The sequence below is a fragment of the Gallus gallus genome, chromosome Z (genome assembly GCF_016699485.2).
Source record: "Gallus gallus isolate bGalGal1 chromosome Z, bGalGal1.mat.broiler.GRCg7b, whole genome shotgun sequence".
In the NCBI taxonomy this organism is placed as follows: domain Eukaryota; kingdom Metazoa; phylum Chordata; class Aves; order Galliformes; family Phasianidae; genus Gallus; species Gallus gallus.
The window spans coordinates 85125688-85148134 of record NC_052572.1 but is presented as its reverse complement, the minus strand read 5'-3'; the positions used below and the strand labels follow the sequence as shown (position 1 = coordinate 85148134).

The window sequence follows — 22447 nt, the reverse complement described above, 5'->3', positions numbered from 1 at the left end:
AGGGATAGTCCTCTCCCTTGCCCTGCTGGCCACCCCTCTTCTGATGGAATTCAGGATAACACTGGCCTTCCAGGCTACAAGCACACACTGCCGGCTTATGTTAAGTTTTACATCTACAAGGACCTTCTATTCAAGGCTAATCTCAAGGAGTTTTTCTCCCAGTCCATACACACATCTGGGATCACCTTGATACAAGTGCAAAACCTTGCACTTTGTTCTGTTGAATCTCATTAGGTTCACACGGACCCATCTTTTGGGTTTATCAAGGTCCCTCTTGATGGCATCCCTTACTTCTGCCATACTAACTCCACCTCTCAGCTTGGCATCATCAGCGTGCTTGCTCAAGATGCACTTGATCCCATCATCTACGTTAAAGATGTTAAAGAGTACCGATCTGAAGATGGACTGCTGAGGGACACTGCTTGGTGTCCTTCACCTCCAGCTGGACACAGAGCCAAGGACTACAACCCTCTGGCTGTGACCTTCAAACCAATTCATTATTCACTAAATAGTCCACCCTTCAAATCCATATATCTCCAATTTAGAGGATGTGGCAGGCGACCATGCCAAAGGCCTTGCAGAAGTCCAGGTAGATGACACCTGTTGCCTTCCCTTTGTCTACCAGTGCCATCACTCCATCACAGAAGGCCACCAGATTGTTCAGGCATGATATTCCCTTGGTGAAGTTGTGCTGGCTGTCTCAGACCACCTGCTCATCCCTGTAGTTCCACAGGTCCTCCTTCCTCCCTGTCCCATAAATGAGACTGATGTTTCCCTTTTTCCAGTCCTTTGGGACTTCCCCTGACAGTCATGACTTTTCAAATATGATGGAGACTGGTTCAGCAACCACCTCAGCCAGTTCCCTTGGGACCCTGTGATGCATGTTGTCTGGCTCCATAGACTCGTACACATCCAGTCTCATGAGCCAATCTCAGGCTTGCTCTGCCCGTACAGTGGGGGGCATTTTTCTTCCCCAGTTTCCCACCAAGAGGTTCAGGGATGTGAGAACCCTGGCTGCCAGTGAAGACTGAGGCAGAAAACTTAGTGAGTACCGCAGCCTTCTCCATATCTCTTATAACCAGTAGTCCTTTCTCAATCATCAGAGGAGGGATGCTCTCTTTGGCCTGTCTCTTCAGACCAGTGTACCTATAGAATCCCTTCCTGTTGTTAATAACATTCCTCACCAAGTTCAGTTCCATCTGTGCCCTGGCTTTCCTGATCCCATCTCTGCAAGTCTAGACAGCACCTTCGTATTCTTCCCAGGTGACACGTCCTTGCTTCCATTGCCTGTATTTGCCTTTCTTCAACCTCAGTTTGACCATCAGGTCCTTGCAGAGCAATGGTGGTTTCCTGTCTCCCCTTCTGGTTTTTCTGTACTGGGGAACAGAGACCTCCTGCACTCTCAGAAAGGCATCCTTAAAGAGTAGGCAGCTTTGTTCCAGCCTGTCCTCATAGGGGAGGTGCTCCAGCCCACTGATCATTTTCTTGGCCCTCTTCTGGACTCATTCCAACACCTCCATGTCCTTCTTGTGTTGGTGGCCCCAGAACTGGATGCAGTACTCCTGGTGGGGCCTCACAAGAGCAGAGTAGAAAGGCAGAATCACCTCCCTTGACCTGCTGGTCACACTTCTCTTGATGCAACCTAGGACAGTGTTGGCCTTCTGGGCTGCAAGCAAACATTGCCAGCTCATGCCGAATCTTTCATCAGTCGACACCCCCAAACTCTTCTCTTCAGGGCTGCTTTCAAGCCATTCTATGCCCAACCTGTATCTGTGCCTGAGATTGCCCCAATCCAGAAGCAAGACTGTGCACTTGGCCTTGTTGAACTTCATGAGGTTGGCACAGACCGACCTCTCAAGCCTGTCCAGGTCCTTCTGTATGGCATCCCTCCTCTTTAGTGCATCAACTGCACCACTCAGCTTGGTGCCATCTGCAAACTTGCTGAGGGTGTGCTTGATCCCACTGTCCACATCACCTATAAAGATACTAAAGAGCACCATCCCAGCACCGATCCCTGAGGATCGTCGCTCATCACTGGTCTCCAAAAATTCTTTAAACAGCCTGATGATCGGTCTCCTGAAGTTCAGGGTTCTGACTTCACTCTTTGCCACGACCTTTTTTCTTGAGTTTGTGAACTCAACCAAGGCATGGTCACTGCAGCCCAGACTGCCTCCAATCTTGATGTCTTTAATGATCTCTTCCACACTGGTGGGCATCAGTTTCACCTCTGGTGAATCTGTCCAATACCTCACTCTGAAGGTTGTCATCGATGGACTCCAGGAGTATCCCGATCCCTTGCACCACACCGAATTGTTTTCCCAGCAGAAATATGGGTGGTTGAAATCCCCCATCAGGATAAGAGTCTGCGAGTGTGACACTTCTTTCAGCTGAAGCAGGAAGGCCTCATCAGTAGACTCCCTTTGTTCAGGTGGCTTGTCGTAGACCCCAACCACCAGCTGCCCTTTAGTGGTCCCATCCCTGATCTTAACATACAGGCTCTCAACCTATTCATGACTGTTACTGAGCAGGAGCTTCTCATAACCTAGTCACTTTTTACCATAGAGGGCAACTCCTCTTTTACTCCTTCTGCCCAGATCCCAGTCTCCAACTGAGGACTGAGGAGAACACTACCTGTGCTCCCAGTCCCCTCAACACCTTCCCAAGGGATCTAAAGCCTTTTTTGATACTTTTCAATTTCCTGGCTTGAAAGACCAGGAGGGGATAATAGTCATCCAGCTTTATCGTACCTGATATCCTCTTCATGAGGCAGCAAACCTCTCTAGAGAAGTTGTGTGGGAGGCAGACGGATGCCTCAGCAAAGAGTCTCCAATTACTAAGACCCTTCAGCCTTCTTCCAGTGGTACCAGTCATGATCAAACACAAACAAGGAGTTGGTTCTTGTTCTGAACACCTTCTGCATCCCACTCACAGAAGTTCACAGGTACTATCCACACTCTTACTGCTATCTGCAAGTTTCTATGAAGCAGGATGTGAGTACTGCAAAAATAGATGGATGTATTTTCTTCAGAGCTTGCTGGTGGGCTGGTGTAAAGGCAGGAGTTTTCAGCACTTCTTTTGCTGCAGTTTGCCCTTTCAGCAGTGATACCTCAGCAGATGCAGTTTATTACAGTGCACACTCTGACCTGCTCCTACTTCACTCTTCAACTATTATTTTCATGAAGGTATCATACTCTTTATAGCTAAAACAATAATTTCAAGTACTGTCAAAATCAAGCCAGCAGAAAGAACATAGAAAGATTTCTGAACGCATAAAAAGAAAGAAGCTATTGTGCAAAGAAATACCAAGTTCAAGTTCCAGATTTGTTTTTACAAAGGATAAGGATTTAAAAATTATTAACCCATTTCAGATTATATGGAAGAAAGAAAAAAACGATCAATTTTATATTTATTTCTTTCATATGTAAGCATGCATATACACATTTAAGTGCACACTTTTACTTCACCTACTGTCTTCTGTTTCTCTGAGTATCACTAAGCAGTTAAGCAATGAAATTACTTGTATTCTTTTCATCATGTTAGAAAAATCTTCATCACCAAATCGGTATTCAAGTATTAGTAAGCAAAAAGCTAAATGATAAATGCGTTTTACTTTCCTTCGTATCATAATCACGTAAAACTTTAAATACATTTAAAATTAATATAATGAATTAATAAAAAGAAGTGCCTGGTACATAACATATATATTTTTTTTCTAATTCATGGAGAGTTTCTGCACAGTTATATAAAATAAGCCATCAGTATGACTAGGATGCTGGCCACACTATACCATTACATTTTCATTCTCTAGCTTGTAGCTCAATGTCGGAAAGAAGTCCTGAATCAAAATAATTTGCTGTAAATTTTCATTATTTATTGGCAAATGCTGTTTGTCACCACTGAATTGTCTGCTGAAATGATCTGTCGTGGAAACGTATGCTCCTGCATGCAAGCTTTCTTTCATTCTGATAATCATTATTCTTGTGGAACACAGATGCATGTCCCACATGGTATATCATCATCTGAGTTCCAACATGAACAAGAAAGTCGACTCTATTCGATTTCAGAGTATTTTGGGAGAACTGCATAATTTAGTTAAGCCAAATCACTTTAAGGCTCTTGCACATGACCAGCCTGGACATCATGCAGGTCTTCATTAGAAACACTTGGGCCTGAGCACTCTCGTTTACATGAATAATTCCATTATGTTTACATGTTTTTCTAGAAATGCCAAAGCATGCTCAGGTTAGAGAACTTTTACAGGAACTGATTATTAGACAGCAATTGTTCTGGAGAAGAAGTCAAACACAACTATATCATACGTGTGTTATCTACCTATGCTGAAATAACAAGAAAGAAAACTATTTCCAAGTAAATCTGTAAGACTTCAAATTGGCAGACTATAATTATTCAGGCTGGACATCGGCCAGGGTATTGAAGATAAATATATGATTTTTTATAATTGCAATTCATTAGTGTAGCTAACTATCTGTTTAACTTTATTCTCATTAAATGGAACAAATTCCCTGAGATCGGTATGAGGTCACCGGGTCGTTGGAATGACCTCTCCAAGATACAAACCTGCAGGCTGGAATCTACCAGTTGTCTGTCAGTTCCTCAAGTTTCCCAAGAGGCTAACAACTAAAAATGAATGAAAAATCAGGAACAGTCGCCACCACTAACATTTTTTCTTCTTAAGGTTCTCAGTGGCTAAGAAGAATGGTCTTTGACCATCCAACCTTACTTACTAAAGACTCAGGGTAAGTTTGGCTGAATGACTAGCCTCCAGTACACAGCAGGTTTTACTTCAGCAGAGATACTTCAGCAAGATACACCATCCAGTTCCATGCTTTGCTATACAGTAGGTTTCTCTGTAAGCTTTCACTCTGATTTTTGCCATTTCTTATGGGTTGCTCTGTAAAAATGTAGATTCTAACCTTGGTGCGACTGTTCCAGACAGCCAGGAATTTTCAACTCCATGCTTTGTGAACACGGGCTCACATCTACCTTTCAAGATCCCACATATATCTGTAAGAATTTTTATGTTCCCTAAAGATTCCACTGAGCACGAATTAAATGAATGCTCCTATGAACATTGCCATTTTTTAGTCAGTTAATTGACTAAAGTATGAATGTATGTTCGGTGACAACAGCATACAAAACACCAGTGTTATTTGTACAAATGATGTTGTATCTTACATTGTAACGGAGTTATTGGCTTAAGTGGTACTGTTCTTTTTCCATTTAACAAGAAGCTTGAAAAATAACACCCTGCTGGATATATTACCTACTCAAATCACAGAAAGAAGCTGATTTGCCCTTACGTCGCATTACAGTAGAGACAGAGACTGAGTTACCTTTATTGCTAAACCAGCTGGAGTTAGCTGTTCGATGTTTCTTTCATTCAAACAGTCTTCCCCCATCAAAGAAGTGAGATGCTGCAGGCATTCTGCATGTCCCTTTGATGCTGCTACATGCAACAGATTGTTGTCACATTCGTCATGAATCTTATCCAGATTATCCGCTGCTAAATGTGGCTGTTAAAAGAAGGTGTTATGTTAGTTACAACTAAGGATAAAAAGATACTGTGAGCTTGAAGCCTTAAAACCCAAGATACAAGACAGAGACATTTTCCCATGGGTACGTTCTTACACATCCCAAAATCAGAAGCTTTTCATTTGTACAGCACCTGGCTACCATTAGCAAAAGGACAGAGGCAGGTTGCTCACTGACTAGATTCGCTGCTTAGTTTCTTTCCTGGCACAAATGGCATACAGCAGCACAAGATCTTCAGTAGCTTTAGCTTCTTGTGTTACTTTGCCCAACAAAGAGCTGGTAAAAACATCTGCATTTTCCTAAGTTCTTCCTATTTACAGTTGGTTTCTCTATCTCTTCTTCTTTGGCGTTATAACTATGAGTCATCGAACAGGAAACATCCACGACTGACTCCTAAAATGTTGCTTGTATCTAAATCTAAAACGCAGTTAAAACACGGGAAGTCTTTTATTTGGTAGCTTGTTTCCACTAAAAAAATAATTTGTTGGAATATTTACCCCAAGTCACAACCATGACTTAATACACTACTCCTGCCCAAGCCTAATTTTCAGACAAAACAATTGGATTGATAAACTCCAGCAGTAACAGTGGTAAATTCCTAGAGCTGTGCAGACTTGCCAGACCACTCGCTGAAGAATACTCTCCGCTCAGAGGTTTTGACCTGTTTGGAAAGAAAAATACGTGTTTTCTGCCCACCCACCTACCTATTTTGCCCTTATTTTTTGTTTGTCTGCTTTGTTTTTACCAGTTACCAACATTTCACAATTTGGGGTAAATTTTCTCTACTTTTATTTCCCACAGAGCATGCTAATATACTCTCCAGTCCCTGCCCAGTCTTTGAATGTCTGCCTTTGTTTTTGCTGCTATGCTAATGGCACGCCGTTGTGCTTGAGCTAGGCTGATAAACAGAGAAGCTAAACAAAAATCCAACAAAAACAGTTTTACGGATGCTGGACCTCCTCCAGCCACTCTGAGTGGGGATCACGTGTCCCGCATCACTGTGCTCACTTGCATCTTGTTGCTCCGGGAAACATCACTGACAGTGTCTGATCGCATAGCTGGAATTACTGAAAACTTCATACGGGTCAGAGGCCAATGAGGCGTTAGAGAAAGCTCCTGCCTGAGAATGCTGCTGCAACAAGTCAGCATAAACACTCCTGAATAATAATCAGAATACAACAGAAGGCCCTCTGTTCCCACTGTCAGCCCCTAAGTAACAACTGAGATAAACCACCAATAATTGAACAAGGCGTCCCACAAGTGTTTTGCAAAACAAAACCCAGTTAAGATTAAAATCTGATGTACAAATGAACTCCACAGATAGCACCCCTATCTTGTTCAAGATTTCAGGTTACTACATAAGCTAGCAATCTTCTGTCTCATCTTTGCCACGCACTTGATTTAAAGGTGAAAACTTTCCCTTTGGAAGACCATTCACCCAATTTCTAAGGAGCACAGAAGATAAAAAGAGCGGCGATGCAAAACGCACATTCTATAAGCTTTGCCAATGAAACAAACCACAGCACAGAACTCCCCTATTCTACGTGGTTTACGAAAAAAAAAAGATGATACTTACCAGTAATGATATTTGCCCCTCTTTTACGATGTTTAAGATGCTCTTAAATTTCTTCACCTCTTCACTCCTCTCTTCTGGCCCCCCTGCACTGCTCCAGCTCATATTCAGTTCCTCAAGCTGCTTGCTCTCTGCCACTGTTGTCTGCAGGTGAAAAGTCCTTAGATGGCAGTTCGGCATAGTCTTCTCAGTTTTATGAGCCTGAGGACCAACAAATGTCCTACAGAGGAACCCTTTGCCCTGGGCTTCGGTTTCATGGACTGAGCTACACTTCGCCAAAGGCTGGGAAAGCTCTAATTCTTCTGTTAAATGCTTGTGCTGATCGAGGACAATGGGCTGGGTTTTTCTCAGCTGAGAGCCTTTCACAGGAGAGAGAACACAGAACTGTGTCACCCCAGCAGGCTCTGTGCTCTCTGTAGAGCAGGTCTTGCCACTAACACCATTCACTGTTGAAGATACACCGAAAGTCTTTTTCTCTGGAGCTACCTTGGTGAAAGGAACGAGCTGTTGATTGGATTTAATATAAGGCACATCCAAAATCTCATCCATATCCAGGTCGTAGTGCTCCAGCTCCCCAAGCAGAACAGTGGGCTCGATGTTTTTACTTTTAAGGTTTTCTCCTTCTCCTGGGCTCTGGTCGTCATTTGGAGGTGCAGGCTGAGATTCGCTGCCTTTCTGGTATTCACCCTTCTGGTTCTTTTGGTCATCACTTTCATTGTTCTCACAGCTCTCTGGCTGATGCTTTAATGGGGAAACCCTCTTCACTGGTCTGAATTTGTTGCATGCATCTGCAATTCCTGTCGGTTTCTGTGCATTTCCGATAAGAGCTGAGCCTCCGCAGTTCCAGCTGCTGCTGGAAACTAGAGAAATAGATGAATATGACTTAGAACTGCTTATCATTCCCAGATGAGTGGCATGATAATAATATGCTTCAAAGGTATACCTGGCTAAGAACCAGAAACCTGAATAACACAGTACCGTATTTCATTCGTACCTTAGCAGATTTAATTGCAACTCTATGAGAAGAGCTGAAGAATTTGACACTCTAGAGCTTCAACCTTCAAACAGAACATAGACATCAAGCTTTTGTAGTCTTAAACAGGTCCAGAGGAGGGCCACAAGGATGATCTGAGTGCTGAGCACCTTTCCTATGGGGAAAGGCTAAGAGAGCTGGGCTTGTTCAGCCTGAAAAGGGAAGGATCCAGGGAGACCTCACTGTGGCCTTCCAGTACCCTGAGTGGAGCTTATCAACAGGAGGGAAGCCAAGGTTTTATATCATCTGATAATGACAGAACAGAGAGAATGGCTTTAAAACAAAGGAGTGGAGATTTAGGCTATATGTCAGGTGGGAAATTGTTATTCAGATGGTGGTGAGGCACTGGCACTGCTGCCCAGAGAAACTGTGGGTGCTCTGGAGGCATTCAAGACCAGGTTGGGTGGGCCCTGGGCAGCCCGATCTGGTGGGTGCCAACCCTGTCTGAGGCACGGGGTTTGGAACTCAGTGACCTTTAAGGGCCTTCAAACCTAAGCCATAGTGTGATTCCATGATTCTATGATCATTTATAAATAGAGCAGTTTGAACCAAGTAATGGACACCAGTGGCTCTGCCCAGCTATGCTTGGTTGCACTGCTTTTTGCAAATATCAAATTGCACAGAGATGCTGCAGAACAATAAGATGCCTTTCACGGGAGGCCAACGAAAGGCTTGGTAAAAAAAAATTCTCTGTTTTAGCAACAGCAACAACAATATGCATTTTAAGGGCTGATATTTCTGGAAGATTCGTATCGTTTTCACATGAGAGTTAAGAAATCCTGATTTCATCAAAATAGAAAGTCAAGAGGGGTGAACCTTCCTTTCTGCTCAGCCTCAGCAAGACCACACCATAGGTGCTGAGTGCACTTCTGGTGCACTCATATTCTTGCACTGGGGAGCCAAGGCTCTTCTCAGTGGCGCTCACTGACCAGACAAGAGATACGCGCTCAGCTCTGCTGCCATCTGAACATACGAGATGGGAAGCAGCAGCTCTGTGCCCTCACTTAGAAGAAATTGCTTTTTTTTTTTGCTGTGATGTTGGTCCTGCAACCAGTTGTCCAGAGTCTCAGTCTGTGGAGCTACTTAAAATTCCACTGGCCGTGGTCCTGGGCAACCTACTCTAGCTGACCTTGAGTTAGCAGAGAGGCTGGGCTATGTGGTTTCAGGAGGTCCCTGCCAACATAAACTATTCTATGGCTGTGTGATCTGAAAATTAACACCTACTTACTCAGGTGTAATGTTTCTTTTTCCATTTCTCCTCTGCCTGCTGGGCTTCTCAGTCCAATTTTCCATCCCTCGATGTGTATGCATGCACACACATCAGCATATACACACACACACACACTCACCTATAGCTCTGGACCTTCCACAGCTTTATTTCAGCACATTGGAGTTTGACCAGTGAATCTGACTTGCAGAGAAGAAAGCTCAAAGCACCTGAACTCTCAACCCTATCAGGCCTGCCCTCTTCCCTACAGTTCCAGTTGGTGAAATTTATGTTCTCTCTAATTAGCTGAACTCTGATAAAGAGTTTTCTTTATTTTGTTAGTTTCAGTAGAGGGGCAGCACTAAATTCCCTAAAACCTCTAGGCAGTCTCTCCTTTCTGTGCTCCACTTACTGCACACTAAGAGTTAATGCTCTCTCAAAGTCAAGAATGCAGCTTAAACATGGTAGATTTATTACACATGCTAACAGCATATCAGTGGGATCTAATCTGTGGTCAAAACACACAACTTGCCATGAACACCTTCCTAGGGAAACAGATACACAGGCTTTCAGTGCAGCATTGACGTTTGAAGTGAAAGATTAGCACAGCTTAGTAGTTAACGGATGTCTGAAAATTACCTTAATACTTTTGGAAGTGCTTAAGAATACATTTCCGAAAAAGAAATAAAAATAATGATAATCAGAAGGCATGTAACTTTGTGGGTCAATACAAAGAACGCACTGTACTGACTTATTTATGTATTGTATAAGATTCTAGGTTCAAAGGCCTACACTTTTATGTTGGTTTTATTTACATGTGAAATTTTTTCCAAGTGATACAGGCAAATGGATACCATATGTTTCCCAGCTGTTTTGTTCTGACAGGAACTATTAAGCACTCAGTATGGAAATGAATTCTGTCTGAGTTTTATGAAAACACTGTTTTCAACACAGGGGTCTAGACAGAGGGAAAGGCATCAGCATTTTGTTTGTCGTCACTTTCTATAAGCTTGCATCTATTTTGCTGCTTTGCTTTTTCCACTTTCTAGCCTTAATAACAAGCACTTACAGAAACCACCGTTGATAAAACTGTTAAATCAGACACCACCAAGAAGCTACGACCTTTGCAACAAATCTACCCTGGGCCATTGCACAGCCATACATTTCTTTTTTATTCCATCACAACTAGAGTGGAGTAAAGCAATTGCATTTCTTCATTGCTTTTCTTCCCAGCATATTGGAGGAGCACCTCTTCACAAAGGCCATCTCCAGAGAAGCAAACTGGGGCACCTGGAACAATTACCAGTCTTTCTACTGGCTTACGAATGTGTTCTGTGCTTAATTGGGATGATGAATGTACGCTGCACTTAATAAAGGATTAGAACATGGCACCAAACCACATAAGCAGTAGGGAGGAAAGCATCTGGATGCTGTATGCTCTGCATTACTGCTGAGGCACTTACAGCATGGTTTCCCCCTACAGAACACTGAGAGCATTGGCCAGAGAGGAGCAGGGCATTGCTAGACACACCTCCATCCTGTTTTCAGTTGCTTGCTCTTGGAGAAAGCAAAAGCAAGCAACGTCTGTGTCTTCCAAAATAACGTAGGTAGGGCAGGAGATATGTGCATGGTCTTCAACAGCTGCTCCTGAGGAAAAGCCTCTCATTCATTTCTCCACACTTATGAGCTCGGGCAAGGGCCACTGAATGTCTGGGTCAAATAAATACTGTTTGATTCTTTTATAAACAGCAATAAAAGTTGTCTTGAGCTTAAAGCAACGGACCAGAAAGTGGAGCAGCTAATGCGATTCCAGAATGTGACAAATAGTTCTGGTATGTTCTTGGATAAGCCATACCTCTTCCATGCACCAATACTTCAAATGTAAAATGGTAATGACAAAATTTATTTTTTCCAACAGTGTTGTCATTTTTTTTTTCCCTAGATGCTAAGATAGGAGACTTGGATGATCCCACTGTTGTGCTAAGTAGTAGACAAGGAGAGGAACAGAAAAGCCGGAAAGGCTTTTCATCGTCATCAGTGTAGAAGTGTAGGTCTGACAGACCTGAGGTACTGAAGATTTTCCTCAGCATGGAAGGAAATAATACCTGAGGAAAACCTGGAAGGGTCAAATTTGTGAAAGTGGTTCTTCACCATATATTATGCTCTGTGCTTGCCTTGAGGAAGAGGAAACACAACATTTGAATAAAGAGGCCTGAAAGGCATATTTACAGTTTCACTCACTTAGAGGCACCCCGGAATTGTGGAGGGCAAGTATTTAGGAAAGGGGTGATGTAAAAGGAACTTCTCTCACAATTCGATCTCTTTGTCATATTTGATTTTAGGAATTTGCCCAGAGAGATCCTTATAACAAGTTTCCAGTTGGAAGCATCTGTTGACCTCAGAGTATTTTTCAATGTTATTTAAGTATTGAGGGTGTGGGGAGCTATGATGGAGAGTTTTATCTGATATATATGACTGCCTGTGGAAAAATGAGAGTAACGATATGCCTTTTGTCCAACCATCAAGATCAGCCAGGGCACAGATGAATTTGGACGGGCAATTAAGAGGGCAGAGCTGGGATACATGCAACCTGCAGCCAGACATTAGAACACCTTTAAGCTGTCTTGACTCTAATGAAAATAATAAAGAGCAAATCTTTTACTTCAGGTTTCTACGGAAACTACGGATGCAATTCACTTCTGAAGTTCACAGAAGAGCCTGTCTCCCTGGCATAAGGGCCCAGTAATATTCTTTAACTGCTGATGGGTTCCTGATGTTTACAGCACTTTTAACACAAGAAGGTGACAAGGGGTTGTATACCAAACAGTGCACGTCCAAATGAAACTGACCATAATGCAGAGCGTTGTTTGTAGATGATCCACGCCAGATCTTCATGGATCCACCTAGCAGACAACCCAGAACAGTTCACCTTTGCGGGACAGTGACTGGCTGTAGACCTGATGAAATGGTCAGACCTCTAGAAGTGTGTTTCTGTCACCATCACCGAGGTCTCATTTTGACTAATGCTTTGACTAACGGTCTGCAGTCATGACTGCTACTAATGAACAGCTGGGATATAAAATGGGAAGCGTTACAGGCAAGCAGGAAATGGCTGTAAAGATAAGGGTCAATTTTACATCACTTGGCATTGAATCCATGCTGTTCCACTAGATCATTAGACAGATAGACCTCTGTTTAATGCGACTGAAAAGGCTTATTAAATCATTCCTCTTTTTCTATGGGTGGCAAGTGGTGATCCTCATTATGCTCTTATATCACCATGGAGCCCTTTTAGCTGGCTATCTCCTCTCAGGATAGACAGCACGATCTTACGGTCAGCTGTGTTGAACCACTGTCCAGCAGAAGAACTGCATGACTTCCTTTTATCCAAATGGTTATCAGTCATCAATGACACTGATGCTATGTTTGCCCGGTGATCTGAGTTAGACTCTGGCAACTCTAAATTTTCTGTACTTCAGCCTTTGTTTTCTGTAAAATCCATATCTACACAGTCAGAAAACAGAAGGAAAATTGTGAGTAATGGAGAACTGTTGTATTTTGCTCGAGCTCTGAATTTGATAGTCCTACAATATGGCAAGGCTATCTCCTGATCTAATCATACCTAGTTGGTCTTCCAAAGGTCTATGAAATTCTGAAGTTGAATATGGTTATTACTATGATTGCTTCCCTAATAACACTTTCTCGAAGTATCCTGGTTGCAAAGCTCTTTATTGTAGGAGCCATCTGGAAAATAGATCCTTGAGCAAACTGTTGTAACTGGACCTACTCTGAGCAGGAAGTTGGACAATATATCCTTCAGATCTGCTTTCTGACTTAGTTATTCTGCAAAGGAAGATGTAACGACCCTGAAAGAACAATTCCTTTTTGCAGGTAATAGCAAGACTGGAAATGACGTGTAAAACTGACAGAAGACAGAAGAAGTGACAGCTTTTGCCACAAGAGCTTTTCGTAAGTATTTGAAAATACAGGGACATACTCCCTGCCCTTGCTGAGAACACAATGAAGAGCTTCTTTAACACTTAGGCTATGATTGTTTGTAAGAGCAAACTTTGCTAGGTTGGCTCTGTTGCCACCGAAGGACGAATGCATTCAAATGACTTTATTTGAAATACTTCCTACTTCACAAGGAAAACTTGGAGTTTCCTCTACTTTCAGTCATCACCATTAATGAAGTCCGAGATGACCACTGAGAACTGCCCATACCTATTTTTTAATAGCACTGGATCACTCCATAGTTACTTGGGGTCACTACATATATAAAAAGGTCCACACTGGGAATTTTACTGTCCTCTGAAATAAATAATACCTGACCGTCTTCCTTGCAATATGACTTCAGCAGAGCATCTTGAATCAATTAAGTCTTGTACTCATTCCAGATCCATATAGAGCACTGAGATTCTGATTTCATATGCAGACAGCAAGGTGTTGTCTACATGAGGGAAATCGTTAGAAAATTTCTCACACTTCTCAACATTCATTCAGCTCCAACGCTAGCAGCAATATGGAAGCTCCAAGAGGTGCAGGAAGGGATGCCCCTTGCATATCAATATATAGTAAAAGCTAGTTCTGAATAACTACCTATAATGATTTCATTAATATAACTGAAATAATATTTAACAATTTTAACAGAAGGTGGCACTGTTTTACAGTTTTAATATATTAATAACCTTCAAGAGCGCATTTTAGACTTCTTTCATGTAAGCTTCAAGGCAGGAGAGTCTGAATTAAAGAACAACCCTGCGTTGATAAAACGAATGTGGCATTGTATCCCATTTAAGTGGGATAAAAAAAAAAAGAAAGGGTCTAGAGATGACAGAAACAGGGATAAATAATAATTTGTCCTTTTAAATAACAGTACATATTTTCTAGGTCATGAGGACATTAGTAAGAGTCTCAATGAAGAAATACTTTGCCTCAAAATCAAATCTTACTTTTAATTTTTTGTTATTGTTAACAACCAAGAGCTTGAGATGATAGAAACTGTCTGCCATATTATGTTCCTTGGCATCTTATACTAATTTCATCTTGTTAAATAGAAAACCTATCTCTTGAACTCTTTTGTGGATTTGTAATGGTGGCTTTGGGCTCCGCAGTAAGGTAACCGTTGGACCCTAAAGATGAACTTGCTTTTATCTACAAGCAAAAAAAAGATCCAAAGTGAAATACAGTTCATATCTGAGACACACATTTAAGGACAATCAAAAGTCACTGTAGCTGACAGAATACTCTTCAGCACAGCGACATGGTTCATGGAAGTCTGTTGAAAAACAGATGTTAGACTTGATGATTCTCCCTGAGGACTGCTTGAAGCTCAGGGTGTTCTATGATTCTGTGAGATGTCTTGAACCATTTGCTCAAGCAGCTGTAGAAAATCTGCCCAGAGAGAAAGCAAGCAATTTCATGCTTAATAACAGAAGCATAAAGGACTGATTTCTGCTGCCAGAAATCAATGGGCAGGCCAGCTAACACTTCATTTCAGAAAAAAAAAACAAAAAACAAAAAACAAAAAACAGGGTTGATATTTAGATTATACTCTTCAATTCTCTGTTTCTGAAGAAGAACAACGTCCTTCTTAGTGGTTATTATTCTAGCTATGGAGATCATTCTCTTGAAGCATGATGGAAGAAAAGCCGATTATCCTCAACCTCACATCGTTGTGGGTAAAACAGGATTTGTCCTGCAAATCCTACACCTACACCTTTGGCCTACAGCTTCTCTCCCATCCTAAAAACAGTTTGTCTCGTAATCTGGAGGCAATGGCAGACATACTTTGGTTCCAGGAGTCCCCTGGAAGTTTCCTGAGTCAGAGCTCCCTTACTCTGAGGAAGGACACAGAGAAGTCAGTGCTGAGATTTGTATTGCACAGCTTCCACACGCATCTTGCACAGAGCACGCTCCCGTGTTGACAGCCAGCCAGTATGGAAAGGGAGGGGAGAAGGCAGAGTGAGTGTGGGGAGGAAGGACTGCATGGGGGAAAGTAATATCCCTCCAGCTTTCTAACCTGTCCTCATCCAAAAGAAATGTGACCAAAAGTAAGAGACAGAAAGAAACAGTTAAAAAAACCTGACGAAAAGTTTACAGAGATGGATGAGCAAGGATACTGGCTGGTAGACACCAGTATGTTTTCCTAGGATTAGAAGTGTTCAGAACAATTAGGAAGACATAATCAAACACTTTCGTCTATTACTAACACGTTACTCAATGTTTAGTTCAAATGTGGAAAAAAACAATGGTACTTACAGGGCTATTTACTAAACTCACTTGAGAGCAGGGAATAGTTATGCCTCCATATAATCAGCCATGTAATTAAAAAAATGTAATTCCAGAAAGAGGAACTGTCCTTTAAATTTGTCATATCAATCTTGGGATGAAAATGATTGTCTTCATATTTATGTATACGTTAAAGTTGAAGCTTATTTTACCTACACTTCTTGCTTAGTTGCCTTAGTGCACCAAATGTGTTTTCTGAGTTAAGGCTGAAATAGGCTGTTGTTTCTTTAGGCTTTTAGGCTCCTGGTATGTCTAGTCTGACAACCTAACACATTATAGTTCAATTCCTTTAACAAATAATTCCTGTAGAGTTCTACTTCCACAATGGTCTCTGTTTTAGAGAAAAAAGTCTAAGCTCTAACAATACAGGCGTCCACATAAGTCAAGAAGATGAACAAATTCTTTGAAAAATCTGTTTTTCTCCGTGCAATTACTTAAATTGCCACTAAAATACAGACACAAAATAGCAGAAAACATTATGCACGTTAATATAATATAGTTTATCCTCATCAAAAATAGCAAACAGTAGCAGTTATTTGTGGATCTTCCTTAATGATCTATGAAGGCAGGAGGCTGCATGGGAGGCAATACGAAAAATCAACAGCTTGAGCCTAACACAGTGCTTACTGATGCAGCTCCACTGATATTTCAATGAAGTCTGTGCAGAGACGTAAAGTGATATCTTCCTGTACAACTCTATGTGTGCGTATTCAGTGATTATGAAAAAAAATGAATAGACTTGAGCACCATTTCCAATCCATAAACTCACAAGTGATAAGTAGAGTGAAAAAAAAAACCAACAGATTTCAGTCCTGCTTCCAGTTTTCCAATATTATTATCGGTGCTAAAGACCTACTTTTTGCCTCCAGAATTATATACAAAGCTCTGAATTAACTTCTACTGGCAGGCTCCCCAGCACTGCTACTGTCTTCCAGCAATGCCTGTATTTACTTCTGCCAGCTCCTTTTCAAGGCAGTGGATGAGTGGAGATGTAATTAAAATCATCACTGAAAAACGTCTGACTGCAGAGGCAATCATGAAACAACAGAACTACGCAATAACTGTCGGTATCCCATGGTTTTAAGGGAGAGCTCACAACCAGTGCTTCATCCTGCTATCTGTCAGCATTTTACTCTAAAAAGAAGATACTTTTCTTCCTGAGAGCAGATAGAGATGCTGCCACTCTGGCTGAGCAGTAGTCATGAACAGAACAAAGAGCACAACGTTTCTTAGGGGCTATTCTTGCTTTCTTTATCTTGTTCTCCTTGCTCTTGAAGTGACTGAGTGCATGAATAACTTCAACTCTTTGTGAAAACATGATATAATGCTTTGCCACCGAATGATCAGCTGTTAATAATGCTAAAACGCTGTGGGAGAAAATGAAGGGGGAGATTATGTGCGCTGAGAATTGAATATGGGAAGCAAGAAGGAGAGTGATGAATACTGGGGAGGAGAATGGTGGGGACAATGGTGAGGAGAATGAGAAAAAAGAGGGGTCTAGACATAATGTAGAAGGAATATAGGGAAAGACTTGGTGGGACGAGTGAGGGATGCAAGGAGGAATGGGAGGAAAGAATAGCAGGGAGGAAATTTGAGTTACAAGAGGAAAAAATTAGGGAAAGGGAGCAGGGAGAGTGAGAGAAAAGGGAAGGAAAGAGATGGGTGTGTAGGGTGAGAAAAGGAGAGAGAGTATGGGAGAGAACCGCAGGGAAACTGGAGAACATAAAGGGACAACAGCAGAGATGGGCACGGATGGGACAGAGAGAACTATGGTGGTGGGAACACTGGGAGTCTTCTCCCTTATTCCTCATATCTCTGCTTGCAAGAGGTAACTTTGGGAGCACAATCACTGCTGTCCCTAGGTGTGGGCAAAAACTGCAAGAACATTTGGGGAGGAAAACTCCCCCTTGCCACCTAGAGCAGTGGCACAGGCCTATGAAGACCAGGCTTTAATGACTCTGGCAGAGGAACTAGCTCATGTAAAGATTCAGCTTAATAACACACCTTGGAAATCTGCAGTACTCTGAAAGGAAATCAAGAAATGAAGTTTGCCAAAGTATAGCACAGCTCCTAAAGTCTTCTGTCATCCCACAAATTCCAAGCCTGCTCTTCCTGTTATAGAAACCTTTTGATTCAACAACGTTAATGAAAATTCAATTAAAACATCAAATGAAAGAACAATAAACTTTTCATAGCACAACAAAAATGCTCTTTCATGAATTCATTACTCCTCCATCAGGAAGAGCAAAACAAAGGGGGATTAATCTGATTAACAGAGTGAAAAATAGCACTGAATGCACTTTTTATCAGGGGGAGGGCAAGAGGACGGAAGGTCCCCAGCTGGTTCTCATCTATATGCCATGATTCTTCATTTAGTTTACACTGTTAAAGTCAAAAACTCCGCTTTAATCTTAACTATTACAACATGCCTTAGAGTAGATTCTATCATGTAGCATCCTTGATACAGTTTCAGACTCTGGCAAAACATCATCCCTCAAACTGGTCATGGCCATATGGGTAGTAAATGTATCCAACATTTTTTCATTGGCGCCTACATTATTACATCTTGTCACCAATGGTTTCTCAGGTTTTCAAGTAAATTGTTGCATATACTGCGGTTTGGAGCTGCTGAGATGAAGCCCTACACTTATCTGCGTGCAGCCAAATCTTTTTTTGGAACTTTTTTTTACTTCTAATGAACATCTGTTGAAATAAAATAAAATAAAATAATAAAAAAAAAAAGCCATGTTTCCAGAAAGCTGTACAAAATTGAGAGAAAACAAAACAATTGAGTACTGCCAAGAAGAAACCGTTGCCAAGCTGTACGTGATAAAAAGCAGCCTAGAAAGTGATGGGTGGACATAGAAGTGGGGATCATACCTGATCTGTCTTCATTTTGTGAATCACACCTTCTACATAATTCTGGGATAGTCTTGAGAGAAGTTATAGAGTACTGTAAGAAAGGGAAAAAAAAAATACATCAAGTAAATAATTTAAGAAGACGAAAGGCTTTCTAACAGGTTGTGATACCATTGGTAGTGGTTAGATCTACCAGGTTGAGGGTACTTCAGGCAGCCCGATGGTGCCCTCAGACAGCAGGAGAAAGCAGATGGTGTCAGCTTTGGTGTCCCACAAAGGGATTTCCAAAGACATCTCCACCACAGCAATGCCTTTGCTGTACATCACATTGTTCACGTCACAAATATATTCAATGCATTCTTTCCATGGGATGTATAGGTACATCAAGCATGAGCATAAATTTAGACCTCACAGTAAAACCAGACATCACAAGTGTCTTGCTCTGCCCGCTAAGACTTGCATTGTGGCATTTATATTGCAAGACACTTCACGACTAACAATTAGGATTCAGATTTTCAAAAGGCAGTATGTAAAATCAATGAAGAATATTTGCACCTTAAAGGCCTGTTTTTAGAGAGAGGTACATATGCATCCATGTATCAGAACACAAGGCTCATGTCTGGAATTCAGGCTTTATTAAGGTAACCTGAGTTGTCACTTTGACATGACAGGATACACCTGACTGTCATCAGTACGTTCTCTCACTGCAGCATTAAAAGGGAGAGAACCGAGGATGATGTTTGCATCTTACCAAACAAATCTTTCCCTTTGCTTTATACACTTGAAGAATGCCCACAGTGGTATACAAAAGTTAGAGTTATACAGCTACAGAGTCTGACGTACAGGAATTAAGTTACTTCATACAAAGCATCCCTTAACCAAACGCTTAAACGTTACAGGAATCTTTGCTTGAAGAAATGAATGTCACCATGCCTGTGGACATTACTTTGTCCATTACAACAAAACGAAGTCCTATTCAAAACTTTTTTTTTGAAACTAGGGAAAAAAAAAAAAAAAACAAAACACAATTAGCAGAACTGAAAATTTTTAAGGAACCCATAAACACCACATGTTTTCAAAGGAACAGATACTTTCAGTTGGCGTGTGCGTAACAACTACGCCCTCATTAGCTTCCCATGCAAAACTTAAGCAGTCAAACATGGTTCTAGCTTTAGCTGACAGTTTGTCATTCAGAGTTTGATTGGCCCTGAATGCACAGCTGGCAGTCTACTTCAAAATAATCTGAAGTCAACCTTGTGATCAACTGCAGAAGTAATTTAGTTCTCTGGTGCAAGTTCAAGTAACTGTTGCTCAGTTGATTGCAGTTACGTTTACAGAGCCTCACTATAACCTCCCATGCCTCAGTTTTTCCCATGATGGTTTGATCAGCAGTGAATTGATGAACCTCACCTACAACAAGTACTCCCAGGAAGAACACAACTTACTAATTAAAACATTTAGAACAGAGCTGCCATGTGACTCCCACCCACATTAAACAAGGAGGTAACTATGGGGCTGTGACTTCACCCTATCTGACAACTTAAAGCAACAAACAGCAGAGGAACTGACACAGGGAGAAAGATGCTGCTACAACACAAATTAATATAAGTTAAACACACACCAGCACAAACACCATGTGCTTTACTTCACTGTAGTTCCATTGTTTAATAAAGATCAAGTTGTTAAGCTATACATCTTGCTATTTCAGCACAAAGACTCTGAAGGCAACATTGAACTGGCCTTAGTAAGATTCTTAAGAGAATCCAAGAACATGTCTCCAAGGAATATGGTAGCTTCATAAGACCAGCTGGTGCAGTTTAAACTATTACACAGTTTGTAATTCAATTAGGACGAGGCCTTTGTGTTCCACTGCTATGTGCTTTGTCAGGCATCCTCAAAAACAGGAAGACTTTTCTCTTTCTGTCCTTTCTTCTGCCCTTCCTGGAAGAACAAATTTTCTTTCAGCTTTAACACTAAACCAAAATGCGTCCAACCCCCACAACCCTCCCTAATAGCAAAAAAAAAAACATTTACTGTTATGAATTTATTTATACATTTCGATGCGTTAGTCATACTGGTTTGATATCCTTAACAGGTTTCCTCCCACTCATCTCTGCTCTCAAAGAGTCTTTTGCACACTTACATTTCTGCCATCTGTCTTTTCCGATCAAGAAGTGGAGAACTTGCTGAAACTACTCTTTTAAAAGGGACCCTTCCCAACCCTAACTACAATGCATCACCAGCTCTTCCCCCTACAACTACCTTTTTCCTATACTCTAGTTCCACCTCTCATTCATCAGTAACATTTGTTAGCTTTTCTTCAACAGAGAGCTTAAAGGCTACTAGAGGCACCAGTGATAGCAGAAGAGGCTAACACTGCAGCTTTTCCCTAGAACATCATTTAGATTTACTGCTGTTCAATTTTCAGTCCACTATTTCCCACTTCTCTTTCTGCAGTCTTAAGTTGCTTCACACAGAAAATGTAACCCACTTCTCCCAGTTTCCCAGTAGAGCAATAACTAAACCAAGAGCCAAAGGCCATGACCATGGGTACGGGTATCAGTGAAAGATAAGGAGATCAGTGTGCTTTGTTAGTCAGTGTACGTGTGCTTTCTGCTATTTAACAAGTGTGTGTTGTTGTTGACAGAGAAATTCAGTAATGGGCATCTTCCTAGGACAAGGTATGCAGTGACCTTTTTGATTGCTGATTGACAGCTGGTGCTTTTTTTCCCCTGGCTTTTACGGCATGCCAATGGCCAACCTCTCATAGCCTATTTCAGCACATCCTTAAGGACTTTGTAAAATGGAAGAACAGTATTAACAGCAAAAAAAAGACAAGAGGCATGCAAAGCTACTCTATGTGAATACAAGATATTGCCAATTTTCCACTTCAGGGGAAAACAGAATACGTATTTGTACTACGTATTGTTTACCTGTATGTCCTTCCAAAAGTAATTCCTCCTATTTATTTTCATGGGAACTACAACACATAGTAGGAGTACCATAACTCCATTTAATAGATCAAATTCTCAGCTACAAAAACACTAGTTTTCAACGCAGTCATCATCATTAGCTAGGCTTTTTCACCAGTATGAACAAGAGCCTGCAACCTGTGCTTGTAAACATCTGCACCAGCTGTGCATGGCAGTCTGGAACATGGCTCGTCTTCCATAGGATCACAGAATGGCCTGGGTTGAAAAGGACCACAGTGATCACCTGGTTCCAACTCCCTGCTATGTGCAGGGTCGCCAACCAGCAGCCCAGGCTGCCCAGAGCCACATCCAGCCTGGCCTTGAATGCCTGCAGGGATGGGGCATCCACAGCCTCCTTGGGCAACCTGTTCAGTGCGTCACCACCCTCTGGGTAAAAAACTTCCTCCTAATATCTAACCAAACCTCCCCTGTCTCAGTGTAAAACCATTCCCCCTTGACCTTTCACATCTCTGCTGTCTGCACCCAGAATTGAATTCACATTCACTGCCAGCTGTGAATTCAGCTCCACGCCTTTGCTCCATCTGCACTTCTACGCCAGGCGCCATTTTGTCAAAAGCAGAGATACGTTTCTGGGTACAATAAAGAGAAGAAGAGGGAAAAGGGAAAGTTTAAAGAATAATTTTGCTTACAGAGTGTATCTGTTGTTTTAATGAAACATAAAATTCAAGAATAACCAAAAATACTCAGTTTGGTTGCTTCACGTTACTAAGGAAACAATGCCACTTTGGTTTAATGTAAGCAAGAGTCCCAAAAGTCTATTCTGCTGTCTAAACTACGCTGAGATATGCTGTACCATACATATCTGATACTGTGCCATCCTGGTTTTCAGAATAAATACCTAACTTCAGAGATATGTGCAGTTCCATTTACTTATGTAAAAACAACAGTACTAACAAAAAAAGGTGCCAAGACCACTTACATACTGATGCGTCTTTAAA

General features: G+C 41.6%; 1 protein-coding gene across 4 annotated transcripts in view; it reads right to left on the bottom strand.

The window, feature by feature from the left end:
* SNCAIP (synuclein alpha interacting protein) overlaps window positions 1-22447 on the bottom strand; it is a 76190-nt gene that overhangs the window by 23076 nt on the left and 30667 nt on the right. For all 4 annotated transcript variants that reach the window (XM_040655838.2, XM_040655839.2, XM_424409.8 and 1 more), the window contains 3 exons: window positions 18538-18610; window positions 7130-7986; window positions 5355-5534 (listed from right to left, as the gene is read on the bottom strand). In XM_040655838.2, coding sequence (XP_040511772.1) covers window positions 5355-5534; window positions 7130-7986; window positions 18538-18610 — 1110 coding nt within the window. The remainder of the gene's footprint in view (window positions 1-5354; window positions 5535-7129; window positions 7987-18537; window positions 18611-22447) is intronic.